Genomic DNA, 13,764 nt, shown 5'->3' on the forward strand with positions numbered 1-13,764 from the left:
TTCAGTGTGGCTTTGGATCATGCAATGGGCTGAAAGGACCTTAAGAAAACCACTGGCGAGAGCTTTAAGACAGAGAGGGAAAGGTTACTGGAGGTTGGAGAGAAGTCATTCTTGATTATGTAACAGCACCAAGTTGGGAAACATCATCACTTCTAGTGATGTGGACAGTAGAAAGGATCATTAATGAACTTGTGGATCTGGCTGGAATGATTTCCAGGCAAAATGAACATACTTTAGGTATCTTACTACAAGCGGCCAGAAAAGAAAGGAACCAAAGAAGGACCTACTCAGTTTCCAGACCATCATTATTGGAATCAGAAATCTAAAAGACAACTGAAAGCAAACAGAACAGGATTTGAAAAAAGAATGGTTTCTGATCTCTACTTGCTACCAGCAAGGATTTGAAACTAGAAAATGGCTTCAGAACAAAGATAAAATCCATAGTACAACCAGCTGATCAGGACCCCAGAGTAAACAGCTCAAGGTATGGCTGTAAGAGCTTCCAAAGCAAGTGCATGGTAGGATTTTGAAGAATCGTAAGGGTATGCCTGCTTCTTAGACACACTCTACTAGATGGGAGGACCTCCAAGTATCTTTTTTTTTTTTTTTTAAGATTTTATTTATGTATTTGGCAGACAGAGATCCCAAGTGGGCAAAAAGGCAGGCAGAGAGAGAGAGAGAGATGAGGAAGCAGGCTCCCCGCTGAGCAAAGAGCTGGATGTGGGGCTCTACCCCAGGACCCTGGGATCATGACCCGAGCTGAAGGCAGGCTTTAACCCACTGAGCCACCCAGGCGCCCCACCTCCAAGTATCTTTAAGAACAGGTCTCCCATATTCTATATTACCATTAACTATACAATTTTTTTAAAGGATTTTTTAATTTATTTGTCAGAGAGAGAGAGTGCGCGCACGCGCACAGGCACGCAGAGTGGCAGGCAGAGGGAGAAGCAGGCTCCCTGCCGAGCAAGGAACCCGATGTGGGACTCGATCCCAGGACACTGGGATCATGACTTGAGCTGAAGGTAGCTGCTTAACTGACCCAGGCATCCCTATATTACGTTTAACTAATGTTTTCATTAAAATTTGGAGTTTTCGATCAGCCATGATTTCCACCCTCCCCCTCCCCAACCTATGCTTTCCTTCTGCGACTCTTACTGTAGGTCAAGAAAGCCCCTTGGCAGCAAAACTGGGCTGCTTTTTTTTTTTTTTTTTTTAAGATTTTATTTATTTATTTGACAGAGAGATCACAAGTAGGCAGAGAGGCAGGCAGAGAGAGAGGAGGAAGCAGGCTCCCTGCTGAGTAGAGAGCCCGATGCGGGGCTCGATCCCAGGATTCTGAGATCATGACCTGAGCCGAAGGCAGCGGCTTAACCCACTGAGCCACCCAGGCACCCCTGGGCTGCTTTTTTAATGGAAAAGGAAAATGACTCAGAAGGCAGAATCCAAAGCCCAGAGGGCCAAGTCAAAAGCTACAGAGAATAAGTCACAAAGGGCAGGACAGGACCCTGGTGAAGAAAGACCCTGGAAATGTGCACCTGACTAGATCTGAAAGTTGCTATGAACCACAAGTACACTCTTGGTGCCTCCCATTTTCACCCTTCCTGAATGTGAGCGGTTTTTCTCCATGAGTCTTACCATTGTTATGTCAGTCCTCAAGTTCTTCCAACTGGGAAGACCAACATCTAAGGTGCTGTACCACAAATGTTTTTGTGGTACAAACATTTTGTGGTACAAACATTTGGGAAAACGTTCACCATTTTCACAAAATGGTGAAAGACCATTCCTAAGGAGCTTCATCTGTACCAGGACTTATTTAGAGAAGATCTCAGACTCCCAGCCTTAGCCTGTTATCATAAACATTAGACAATGGAAAGTCTTCTTTTTAACCAGGAGTGCCTGTCTCTTCACATACCGGCTTTATGGAACTTAAGAATGATGAACTCTGGGAGTGCGCCACAGGCGCAGGCTATGCAGAGAAACAACCACAAAAAGATTAATGATAACAAAGAGGTAGCCTGGTTGTAAGAGAGATGAACTTTACACAGCAAAGCCAGATTTCAGCTAGCAGACCAAGAGCAGACTCTGTTTAGTTATGTACGGATGAAAGTGAATAGGGCTAACTGTAGGCAAAATGAGCAAATAGGCCAATTTTCCCTTCTGTCTTCTCTTCACAGTATCAAGTAAGAAGATATGGTTTCAATGATCAACACGTTTGGCATCAATCGATTTCAGTCAACACTTAATGTGGTAAAGCCTTAGGACTATAATGTACAAGGAAAAATTACCCACCTCAAGATGAAATTTCAAGCAAAAGGGAGCAAGAGGTCTATCACTGAGGGGTGAGAAAATCTCCTGTTACTCCAGAACTAACACCCGGTAACCATGAAGACCAATCTACTTTGGGCATTTCAAGGCACATGGGCACGGGATGGTGACAGAATCAGTCTGAAGGAAATGTCTGTGGTCTTAAGAAAATGTGATCTCTGCTATCTGGGAAGAACTGAATCCTCCTGCTGCTGAAAAAAGAGAACATATTCTAGTTTGGGGGGTTTCTGGTTTATTCCAGCAATAGTTCCAGGCTCTTCCTTCCAGCTAAACCTAAGCACCCAGATGGAAGGGAGGTAGAGCACCCTGCCAATGGCATTCCTTCTCACACCCACACACCACTCCTCAGGTGGGTCAATTCACAGCTTGTCAGTAGGTGCAACGAAGAAATGGATATGCTGCTGAAGTCCCGCGTATGGCAAGGATGGGGAAAAGCCAGAAAACAGGCCCACCCTCCCCGCGTGTTGTGGAGCTAGAGGCAGAACCTATAATTACCACTCCATGTGAGTGTGACAAACAATTAAAATGTATCAAGGAAAACTCTTAATAACAAAGCTGTTTATAGATACAGAACAAAAAGAGAATAAGAGAAAACTTGGATTGGCTAGATAAGCTGTACTAATTACAGTCATTTCAGTGAATTCCTTACCCGTAATTCACATGTAGCACAAAGATGATTATGTGTGCTGTGAAATGCATGGAACCCAGCTGTAAGTGGCACTCACCAGTTCACACGTGCCAAGTCATGCATCACACACATGTGCATCACTCACGGATCTGTGGAAGACGCAGCTGTCATGAGAATAAAGAGCTAAGATCCCAGTTAGAAATAAGAGTGAGTGAGCGAAAAAACAGTGACCTGGAAAGAAAATGTTCTCTGGACTCTTCTAAACCTTGTGCAGAACATTCAAGGACCAGGGCAACTGATCCATAAAAGCAGTTTCTCTACAGTAAATCAATCCAAAGAAATCCTGGCAAGGCAGTGAGGAATGCACAATACACACACTTTTGTGCCCAAAGCTGCACGTCTTAACAGCTACGAGGCCGTGTTTTCATCCACTATGAAAACATCATGAGGCCTCTGTAAAATGTTTTATGGAGTCTACCACTTATTAGTAACTTCTCTGGCAACTGATAGTGAAGAGACATGGTGGCAGAGGAAGAAAACACAACAGGAGGGCAAGGGAAACATCTCTGTGAGAGGGAAGTGGGTCCCAAAGAGCCCAGCTGGAGATGTCACAGCGGGTTCTGTCCAGGAGAACTTGCAAGAGACAGTCCAGGTTAGGCAGCCAAGAAATGACGCTTGAGAACGGAGAAGGGTCCTGAGCACGAAAAACTCATGAATTCGACACTAAAGACTTTGAAATTTTAGCCTGAGAGAATTAGAGAGCTTATTTAAGAAAGTATCATGTTCCTGTTTGTGTTTTTAAAGATTTTTCTGCACATTATATGATTCCATATATATAAAGTCAACAAAGCAGAAAGTAATCCATGGCATTAGGAGACAAGCTAATAACCACTCTTGGGATGGGGGAGCAGTAACTAGAAGGGAATATGAGGAAGCTTCTGGAAGGCTAGGAATGTTATGCTGCTTGATGTGGGTGTTGTCTGTGAGCCCACAGGTGGGCTCAGTCTGTGAAAAATTCACTAGCTGTAGACGTATATTCAACAGACTTATTCAAATCTAAGCTATACTTCAACAGAAAATTTTAAGAACAAAAAAGATTCCTCTGGCTGCAAACAGAGAATGGGCTAAAAGACAGAGGCAACAGATGATGCGAGCAGCCTAAGGGAGCAGTGAAGGGACTGGGCATCACCAGGGACCCAAACGTACCAGGAAGGAGTTGGGGGCTTAGCAGCTGTGGAAAGTGAAAGAATGAGAGGAGACAGAGAGGACCCCAGGCTGTGGGTCTAAAGATTGGGGTGATGGTGTGTTGTCTCCTGATAAAGGTCACAAAGTACAGAAGCCCTCCTGGCCTCTAGCTCATTTGTGAGACAGGCCCGAGGCAGTCTGTAAGATCCCTGGTGACAGTTGGAACAATGAAGACTCAGCTCAGAGACAAGGAGGTGCCAAAGAGTCCAACCTGGTAGAAGAAAGGGAGGATACAAAAGCTGCTTCTGATGAAGGAGCAAAACCAAACGGATGAGAAACCACCCAGAGTGCACCTCAGCAGTCCCCAGAGGCAGGGGAAGGCAGAAGAGAGAGAACACCTAAAACTGCAGCCAAATCACCGCGAAAATCAGGAGGCACCTTGGGAAGAGACTGGGAGGGCTGAACACGCAGGCCCTCCAGCTACTGTAACAGGAACCCGCAGCTGGGGGAGCCATCTGGATGGACTGGCGACACCCCTCCTCCTCTCGGGCGGCACCTACGCCTGACGGTGGGCACTCAACACGGAGGTCTCGTGGTCTGAACTGGGTCATCTGCGGGTCTGTTATAAATCACACATCACGGATTAAACGCTTGGAGGAATAGTCTGCAGCGGCTGAACGGTCTGTGGGCAGTAAAGACCATGAAAGACTCTCTTTACCAGTGGATTAAGAACAGCTCAAGATAAAACGATTAGGTATGTTCCAGTCAATACTGCTCAAAACGTGGGAACCTACAATGGCAGGCGACTACTTCAGAGGGTAAGATGGAGAGGAGGTGAAAAGGTTTTATGAAAACTTCACTTACTCATGCCTGGAAGGCTTTAAAATGCTAAATTAACACAAAGTGGGGAAAATAACATTCTCCTTTCTTCTTAAATATGCCGTGGAGCCAATACTAGGTTATAAATAGAGAAAACCACCCCCAGAAAAGCTGGCAAATTCAAGAAGAAAAAGAGTTATTTTAGGTCCTCCCTCTCTCCTTTCAGTCTGTTAGGAGCAGGGTGAAGTATTTATACAAGGAAACAGATTTTTGTCTTAAAAATCACAAACATTTCAATCGAGCAGAAATTGGAACAACAGTCCGAGACAAGTTCTGCGGGCCAGCGCGAGGGACTGTAAGTTCTGCTCCCCATCCCTGCAGGGTCCACAAGCTGAGAGCTGAGAGTGCAAGGAGCAGCACAAGGAATGCCTGGAAGGCAGCCCCACCTTTCAAGACCAAATCTGTGACTCACACCCCCTCCCCCACCCCCTCCTCCTGCCTGTAAATTCTTAACCTAGAAATGCCGGTCAGGCAGTCATCTCCTGTTGGGTGCAAGGCTCTTTGTACTAACATTCCCAGTAACTAAAAACAAGGCAACCATTCACGGCTGAAGGGAGCCTGGCAAGGGCTGTGAGTGGCAAACCTTGGCTTTGGTTGCAGCTGAGGCGAGAGCAGCTGCTGCGGCCGTGGCCACGTTTCCTTCGGAAATTTCGTGTTCTACTTTCTTCTTCCCAAGATCACTTTCTCTTTCTTTACAAGTATCAGTGAGTTCCTTGTTCTCTTCAGTTTCCTTTTCTTCTGAAAGAAATCAGAAAGCTTTATTGCCAGTGTGCCCAGACTCAATAAGCCACCATACTTCTCACCTCCGGCACATGACAAACTAGGACTGAGGTTACAAAGAGATCTCAGGGTCGCCGCCTTCTTTTTAAGATTTTTGCAGAATCATTGCATGCATGTAAGTGCGCCTCTATCTGAGACGGATTTTCTAAATAGTACATTTGTCTCCCCTTCATTTCTCTAAGCTCTCTATGTAGTTCCCAGAGATATAAAGGGAACTAAGCCCAAAGACCAACAAGATCAGTCACTGCGCAGCTCTGGGAGACCCTAGAGTCTGCAGGAAATCAGAAGTGGAGAACAAAGCACTTCCGCAAGCTTTCTGAGATGGGCACGACGGATCCACCAGTCACTGACTCGGAGACCAAAATGGCAGGTCTGCACGGTAGCTTCAGCCACACCGAACAACTTGTCTGTCTACATGCTACTGACACAAGGCAGCCGCTAGCATTAGCACTGGCGCCTTAGGAGCAAAATAAAACTCAAACTCTAATGCATATTTACTGTTACATTAAGAAACAAACACAAGGGGCACCTGGGTGGCTCAGTGGGTTAAAGCCTCTGCCTTCGGCTCAGGTTATGATCCCAGGGTCCTGGGATCCAGCCCCGCATCGGGCTCTCTGCTCAGCAGGGAGACTGCTTCCCCCCCTCTCTCTGCCTACTTCTCTGCCTACTTGGGATCTCTGTCTGTCAAACAAGTAAATAAAATCTTAAAAACAAAAACAAAAACAAAAAAAAACCACACACAAAATGAGTAAGGAAATATTACTTTGTAATTAAACTGCCCACACTCCTCCAGTGTTTTAATTTCACATAATGAAGTCTAAAAAGGGGGTACCTGGGTGGCTCAGTCAGTTAAGCATCCAACTCTTGATTTTGGCTCAGGTCATGATCTTGGGGTCATGAGATCAAGTCCCCCATCGGCTCCACACACAGTGGGGAGTCTGCTTGAGATTCTCTCCTTCTTCCTCTACCCCTCCTTCAGCTCTCTCTCTCTCAAATAAATAAAATCTTTAAAAAATAATAATAATAAAATAAATACAGTCTAAAGAGTTTCCTTGAATTACCTGATTTGGTATCCTCACTAACTTCACTGTCCTGCTCCTTCTCACTATTTTTTTCATTTTCTCCATCTTGTGCTTTGTCACCTTCATCTGTTTCATTTTCTCCTTTGTTTTCTGCCTATAAGGGGTACAAAAGAAGAGAACAGAAGAGTGAGCAAAAACAGTCCTTCTAAAGTGACATTACCTTAGAGTAACAAAAGCCTCTACTATTTTTGGCAGGAAATGAACTGGGTTCAGAAGGGTCTTAGAAGAGCTAGAAAAGAAATTAATAAATTTGAAGAAATACCTTTCACTTCCTCAATATAGCTCTAAACCACAATCTTTGCCCTCTCTGTGCCCTCTGCTATAAAGCCAGGGTCACAATGTCCAAAGGATGTCATGGAAATTCATGTACATTGCTTCCTGGTTAAACAGAGAACGGCTTCATAAATAAACAAATGAATTATCAAATACCTGTCCAAAAGGACCAAGGGCATTTAAACTGATTAACACAGAAGCAAGATGGAATGCTGCCAAAATAAAAAAGCTGACAAAGCCATTTAATACAGTCATTTGCTAATAGTTTTTGGGAAGAGCCACAATAGGGCATCAGTGACTATGCTCTGGGGACTGAAAACTTCAATTCCTCCAGTCAGAATGTGGTTTTGTTTAAGGATTTTGAAATCCCTGTGACCTTGGACAAATCATGTAAACATTGTCTATAAAATGAAGAGATTATCAATGACGAGATGAGACTATTTAAGAACCAGATGAATTCATAAATGCATTAATGTAAAGTACAAAGCATAATATTTAGAACAGTATAAGAACTATAATTTTACTATTATCCGATCCTTATCTACATACAATTTTAAAACAACACATGCAATCGAGACCTTAAATCCCAGCTTGTATATGTTCAGTCAAATAGTGAATGAATATTCATCGTGTACTCCTAATCTTGTCTTTTTCTCCACTGAAGTATAGTTGGCATACAAGGTTTTTATTAGGTTCAGGTATACAACATTAACAATTCAACAATTTGATATATTACACAATGTTATGATAAAGCTAGTTACTGTCACCATACATTAGTACAGTATTGGCAATATTCACTATGCTGTACTTTTCAATCCCCTGACTTATTTTATAACAGGATATTTGCACCTTAATCCTCCTTCACCTACTTTGCCCATCTCTCTAACGCCCTTCTCCTCTGGCAATCGCCAGTCTGTTCTCTGTATTTATGGGGCTGTTTCTATTTTGTTTTCTAGATTCTACATTAAGTTAAATATTAAAAGAAGCTGTCTTTCTCTGTCTGACTTATTTCACTTGGTATAATACCCTCTAGGTCCATTCATGTTGTTGTGAATGGCAAGATTGGATTCTTTTTTATGACTGAGTAATACTATTCCTGTCGTGTGAGAGATACACACCGCTTCTCCATTATCCATTCATTTATCAGTGGACATTCAAGTTGCCTCCATGTCTCGGCATTATAAATAATACTGCAGTGAACACAGGGGGTGCACCTATATTTTTGAATTAGTGCTTTCGTTTTCTTGGGATAAATACCCAGTAGCGGAATTGCTGGATCATATGGTAGTTCTACCTTTAACTTTCTAAGGAAGTTCCACAGTTTTCCAGAGTGCCTGAACCAAACTGCATTCCCATCAACAGTGCACAAGGGTTCATTCTCCCCACACTGTTGCCAACACTTGCTGTCTTTTTGTTATTAGCTTTTCTGATTGGTGTGAGGGGTCTCTCGCTGTAGTTTTGATTTGCATTTCCCTGATGATGAGTGATACCGAGCATCTTTTTATGTGTCTGCTGGCCATCTGGATGTCTTCTTTGGAAAAAATGTCTATTCAGGTCCTTTGCCCATTTTTAAATCATGTGCCCCTGATCTCGAGGACGCTGTGAGGTCCTGTTCTGCCACACTCACTGGGCATTTAGAGTCTCTTTGAGTTGGAGAGTGGGTCATGAACACGGGGCACTCTGCTGACGCCTTCTGTACCCTGGCGTCAGCATCCCTCCCCCACGGCCAGTGGGATCTTTGAGTCCCTCACCTCTACTTCAGTTTCAGTCTTTATAGTGCTACCTGCTCTTTAAAACCTACCTCAAATACCACCTTCTCACTAAGACTTTACTAATTATTTTCCTGCTGGCAGTTAACTCTCCTACAAAAATCCCTTAATATTCTATAATTCTCTTCTGGCACAAGTACAGGACCAAACCCTATAATTCAATATTCATAAAAACCACAATTTTGTATTCATTTTCCCAACTGTGCCTGAAAGGGATAAAAAAGGAAAGGTTGGGGAGTGGGTAAGTCTTCCCTGAATGTGTTAAGTGAAAAATGTCCTCTGCTATGCTTTGTGAGACTTATACCTTAAACCAGCAAAGTCCAATGGCTAATAGAATCATTTGTAGTTCCCTGAAAGGGATCAAAGATCAAAATAAACCCAACCGTTATGCTATTAAAGGCATGCTCTCTCTGTGTCTTTTCTGTGGTAGGAGAATTCAAACGGATAGACTTCACCTTTTCAGGCTGCTGACCATCAGTATCTGTTTCCATTTTGTCCTCTTCAGCCCCTTCTACAAGGAGAAGAATAAGAACAAGTAACACAATATGGAACAAAGGTAAAAGCTACCATACAGCTGTGATGTTTGAAACAAGAGTATGCACGATAATATGGACAAGTCTCACAACCGTAAGGCTGACATGAGAAGTCTAGCATAAAACACAGACTTTATGATTATATTAATTTCAAAGTTCAGAAACAGATGAAAGTAATCAATGTGTTAGAAATGAGGACAGTGATTAACCAGGGAAGGGGTGGGCAGACAAGTAGTGCATTTTGGCGGGGGGCGGGGGGGGACAGGCTGAGGTGCTGGTAATGATCTGCTTCTTGATCTTGGGGCTGCTTACGTGAATGTGTTTAATTTGTGGAAATGCATGGAGCTGTGTACTAAGGGTTTTTATTGTTCTGCATGCATAAAAATAATAGCCTTAAAAAAATTTTAAGTACGAAAAAGCAAAAAAGAGCCCCAAGTAACTTATTACTATTTAACCAATGCTTAATGAGTATGTATTTTGCGTATTTCATATACTAGAGAAATAATGCTGAGCTAGATATTCACTGAACCTCCAGGACCTCACATTCTGGCTGGGGAAGACACAAAGCAAGAAGTCCATCACGGACATGTATGTAGGAGATGCTGTGAGAAGCACAGAGGGCACGACTGTTTCAGTTGGGGAAGAATAAACGGTTACAGCCATGCAGACATGGCTGGGGCTGGGGGTGGGTAGTACAAGATAGAGAAAGACATTTCAAAGGAAGAGACAGAAAGATTCAAGGGCATGGGGAAAATGGGAGTCCTTGGTGATGACTAGGAAGGGGGAGATGAGAGAGGAGAAATGAGAAGGAGGGACATAATGCATGTAAGGGCCTCAGGAGGAAGACTCTGAATGCGGTACTAAGGGAGTCTTAACTATATGCTGTAGCTAGGAAGTTAATGAAGATTTTATTTTTTTTTTTAAGATTTTATTTATTTATTTGACAGACAGAGATCACAAGTAGGCAGAGAGACAGGCAGAGAGAGACAGGGAAGCAGGCCTCCCGCTGAGCAGAGAGCCTGATGCGGGGCTCGATCCCAGGACTCTGGGATCATGACCTGAGCCGAAGGCGGAGGCTTTAACCCACTGAGCCACCCAGGCGCCCCATTAATGAAGATTTTAAAAACAAACAAAATACAATCAGATAAATATTTTTGGTTTTAGAATTTTATACAGAAACAAATATTTCACACATAATGAGGGTTTGCTGTGGTTTTAAATAAAAACATTCAAATATCCTACAGCTTTCATTTGAATATTATCCTCTTGTAAATGACAAGACTAACAGCATTTATCCTCAATGAGAATACTTAAGAAACATATCTAAACAAACATATTTAAAACTAATCGTGTTAAAGTTATTGAATAGGAAAATCCCTCTTGCTCTAATTCTTGCAGATGGAAGCAAACCTTGCTTCCAGAATTCGGGGACATGATAGTCTGGGATATCACGCATCTCGCATAAGGTAGATTACCACCTTCCAAAAAATGCCAGAAAACTACAGTGCCAGGAGTGGGGCCAGAGTATGGAAGGAATGGAGCCAGGGTCACACCCAGACATATTTGCTTAGAGGAGCTCAGCATCAGGAAGCTGAGTCCTGGACCAGCCAGATCCAGGGCAGGAGAAGAAGCCCGGGATTCTACAGAGCCGGCCAGAGGAGGTGGCTAAATGGGATCTCAAGCCAGGCGCAACCCCTGGCTACTAAGAGAAACAGAATCCTCTGCAGTTTTTCCAATCCCAGTTGTAGCTGTCCAAGTAATGAGCTCACAAAGAGCAGAGCAAAACACCAAAACAGGAAGCCACGAACACTGAGCACAAACATTAATCGACCGTTTCAGCACTCAAGGATTACTACCAAGATGAGATCTGCCAGATCCTGAATCTAGCACAGCTGTCAATGCAACAGATCATTAAAAGAGAGAATACTAAAGATCTCCAGCCAACAAGAGCATATGAGAGATGTGCAGAGATTTTTTTAAAAACCCAAAAGATCAAAAAATTTTCTAGAAATAAAGCAAAGGGAAACAGATTAAACCAGGTAAAAAGAAAAGTACAAAGCTATAGAACACCTCTAAAGAAATGATCCATACGAATACCATGAAAATGGGAAATACAAACTCATCAGAAAAGGTAAGCCAGGCAAAAGCCAATCCAAGGAATGGTGCTGTTTTCACAGTACTGTTACTTAATACAGGCGTCAAGAATAGAGCACTGTTAGAAATGGAGGGTGACAACGTGATGAAGAAAAGGCTTAATTCACCAGAAAAATTTAACTTTTCGTACTTTTAGGAACCTAATAAAAGTGTCAAACTACATAATGCAAAAGCTGACAGAACGGCAGGACAGAAGTGAAAATGTGCCTCACAGTGGGGATTTGAATATACTTTACTCAATTAAGATCAACAGTGGATGTAAATGAAGCAAGCTGGTTCTATGCTCACCAGAGAATACACATGTATTTAATTTCAACCTCACATGTTACATTTAAAAATACTGGTCACAAATTAAGTAAAGAGCAAACTTTAACAGATTTCAAAGTCAGTGACACACATCCCAAGGTTTCTAACCATAATGCAATGAAATTAAGTTTAAATATACAGATAAATTTTTCTGTGCTTAGAAATGTAATTTTGGGAGTCAGTAAAAATAGCATGAAGAAGGAAATATAAAGGCTTCTTAAACTTGTATCAGAAAAACAAAAAAAGCTTGATGTTACACACTCTATATTCTTGAGAAGCAGAAAAAGAACAACAGAATATAGAAGGTACAGAGAAAAACATAACAAGGATAAAAATCAAAGCAATAAAAAACAAAATACGATAGAGTTAAAACATAAAACAGAAAGACTCGATATACCCCAAACTTGGTTCTTTGAAATAATAAAGTCGATAAACTGATGTGATAGATCAAGAAAAGACAAAGAAGGCACAAATTAATTGTATAAGGACTGGAAGAAGGGTCATAACTATTAATAGGGAAAGGTCAAATTGGAAGTGACAAAGAACTCCCAAAAACCTTATGCCAGGGGTGCCTGGGTGGCTAAGTGGGTTAAAACCTCTGCTTTCGGCTCAGGTCATGGTCTCAGGGTCCTGGGATGGAGCCCTGCATCGGGCTCTCTGCTCTGCGGGGAGCCTTAGTTCCTCCCTCTCTCTCTGCCTGCCTCTCTGCCTACTTGTGATCTGTCTGTCAAATAAATAAATAAAATCTTAAAAAAAACAAACAAACAACTTATGCCAAATAGAAAAACTAAATGGACAAATTACTAGAAAATGTATTTTACCAAACAGATTCAAGAAGAAAAGAAGTCCTGAGTAGTCCCATAACAACAAAAAAGAATAATTTTAAAACTTAAACCAAACCACTACAGGTCCAGGTGTTTTTATTGGGGGTATTCTACAAAACTTGTAAGGAACAGAGGAACACAATCTTACTTAAACTTTTCTATAGAAAAGAAGAGAGAATACCCCCTAATTCATTCTATGAGGCCAGTATAATTTTGATTTACAAATTAGATACAGACAACAGATCAGGTACAGTAGAGCCACTAGGCTAAATCTCACTCATAATCCCAAATGAGAATCTCCTAAGCAAAAAACCTGAAAACAGAATACAGCAGTGTAGAAAAAAGGCACCACATTATGACAAATCAATACGACAGTATCAGAAAGATAATTTAACATTTATGAGTCTATAAATTTATAGATTTAATCACACCCATGAAGTATCTGATAAAACTCAGTATCTTTCAAGACAAGCTCCTAGAAAACCCAGGAAACAAGGGAAGCTCCTGAGCCCCCAAAAGACTGTTATCAATAATCCTACAACAAACGCCACCCTTCCTGCAGAGATGCTGACAGTATCTCCTCCAAAATCAAGAGTAGGACACAGGTAACAGTGTTACTATGTCTCTCTCTCTCTCTTTTTTTTTTTTCTTCTTAAAGATTTTATTTATTGGGGCACCTGGGTGGCTCAGTGGGTTAAGGCCTCTGCCTCCGGCTCAGGTCATGATCCCAGAGTCCTGGGATGGAGCCCCGCATCGGGCTCTCTGCTCAGCAGGGAGCCTGCTTACCCCTCTCTCTCTGCCTGCCTCTCTGCCTACTTGTGATCTCTTTCTGTCAAATAAAAAATAAAAAAATAAAAAATAAAAATATTTAAAGATTTTATTTATTTGACAGAGATCACAAGTAGGCAGAGAGGCAGGAGGAAGCAGGCTCCCCGCCGAGCAGAGAGCCCGATGCGAGGCTCGATTCCAACACCCCGGGATCATGACCTGAGCCGAAGGCAGAGGCTTTAACCCACTGAGCCACCC

The 13,764-nt window shown here is 42.4% G+C and overlaps 1 protein-coding gene across 3 annotated transcripts in view; it reads right to left on the reverse strand.

The window, feature by feature from the left end:
- The window catches only part of SMARCC1 (SWI/SNF related, matrix associated, actin dependent regulator of chromatin subfamily c member 1), a 170,292-nt gene that overhangs the window by 39,068 nt on the left and 117,460 nt on the right, over positions 1-13,764 (reverse strand). For 2 of the 3 annotated variants that reach the window (XM_032867901.1, XM_032867903.1), the window contains exons 22-24: positions 9,377-9,432; positions 6,859-6,973; positions 5,601-5,755 (exon numbers count right to left, since the gene is read on the reverse strand). In XM_032867901.1, coding sequence (XP_032723792.1) covers positions 5,601-5,755; positions 6,859-6,973; positions 9,377-9,432 — 326 coding nt within the window. The remainder of the gene's footprint in view (positions 1-5,600; positions 5,756-6,858; positions 6,974-9,376; positions 9,433-13,764) is intronic. The other variant, XM_032867902.1, reaches the window with a different exon arrangement.

The sequence above is a fragment of the Lontra canadensis genome, unplaced genomic scaffold, assembly GCF_010015895.1.
Source record: "Lontra canadensis isolate GAN:19392208 unplaced genomic scaffold, GSC_riverotter_1.0 scaffold35, whole genome shotgun sequence".
NCBI classification, from domain to species: Eukaryota; Metazoa; Chordata; class Mammalia; order Carnivora; family Mustelidae; genus Lontra; species Lontra canadensis.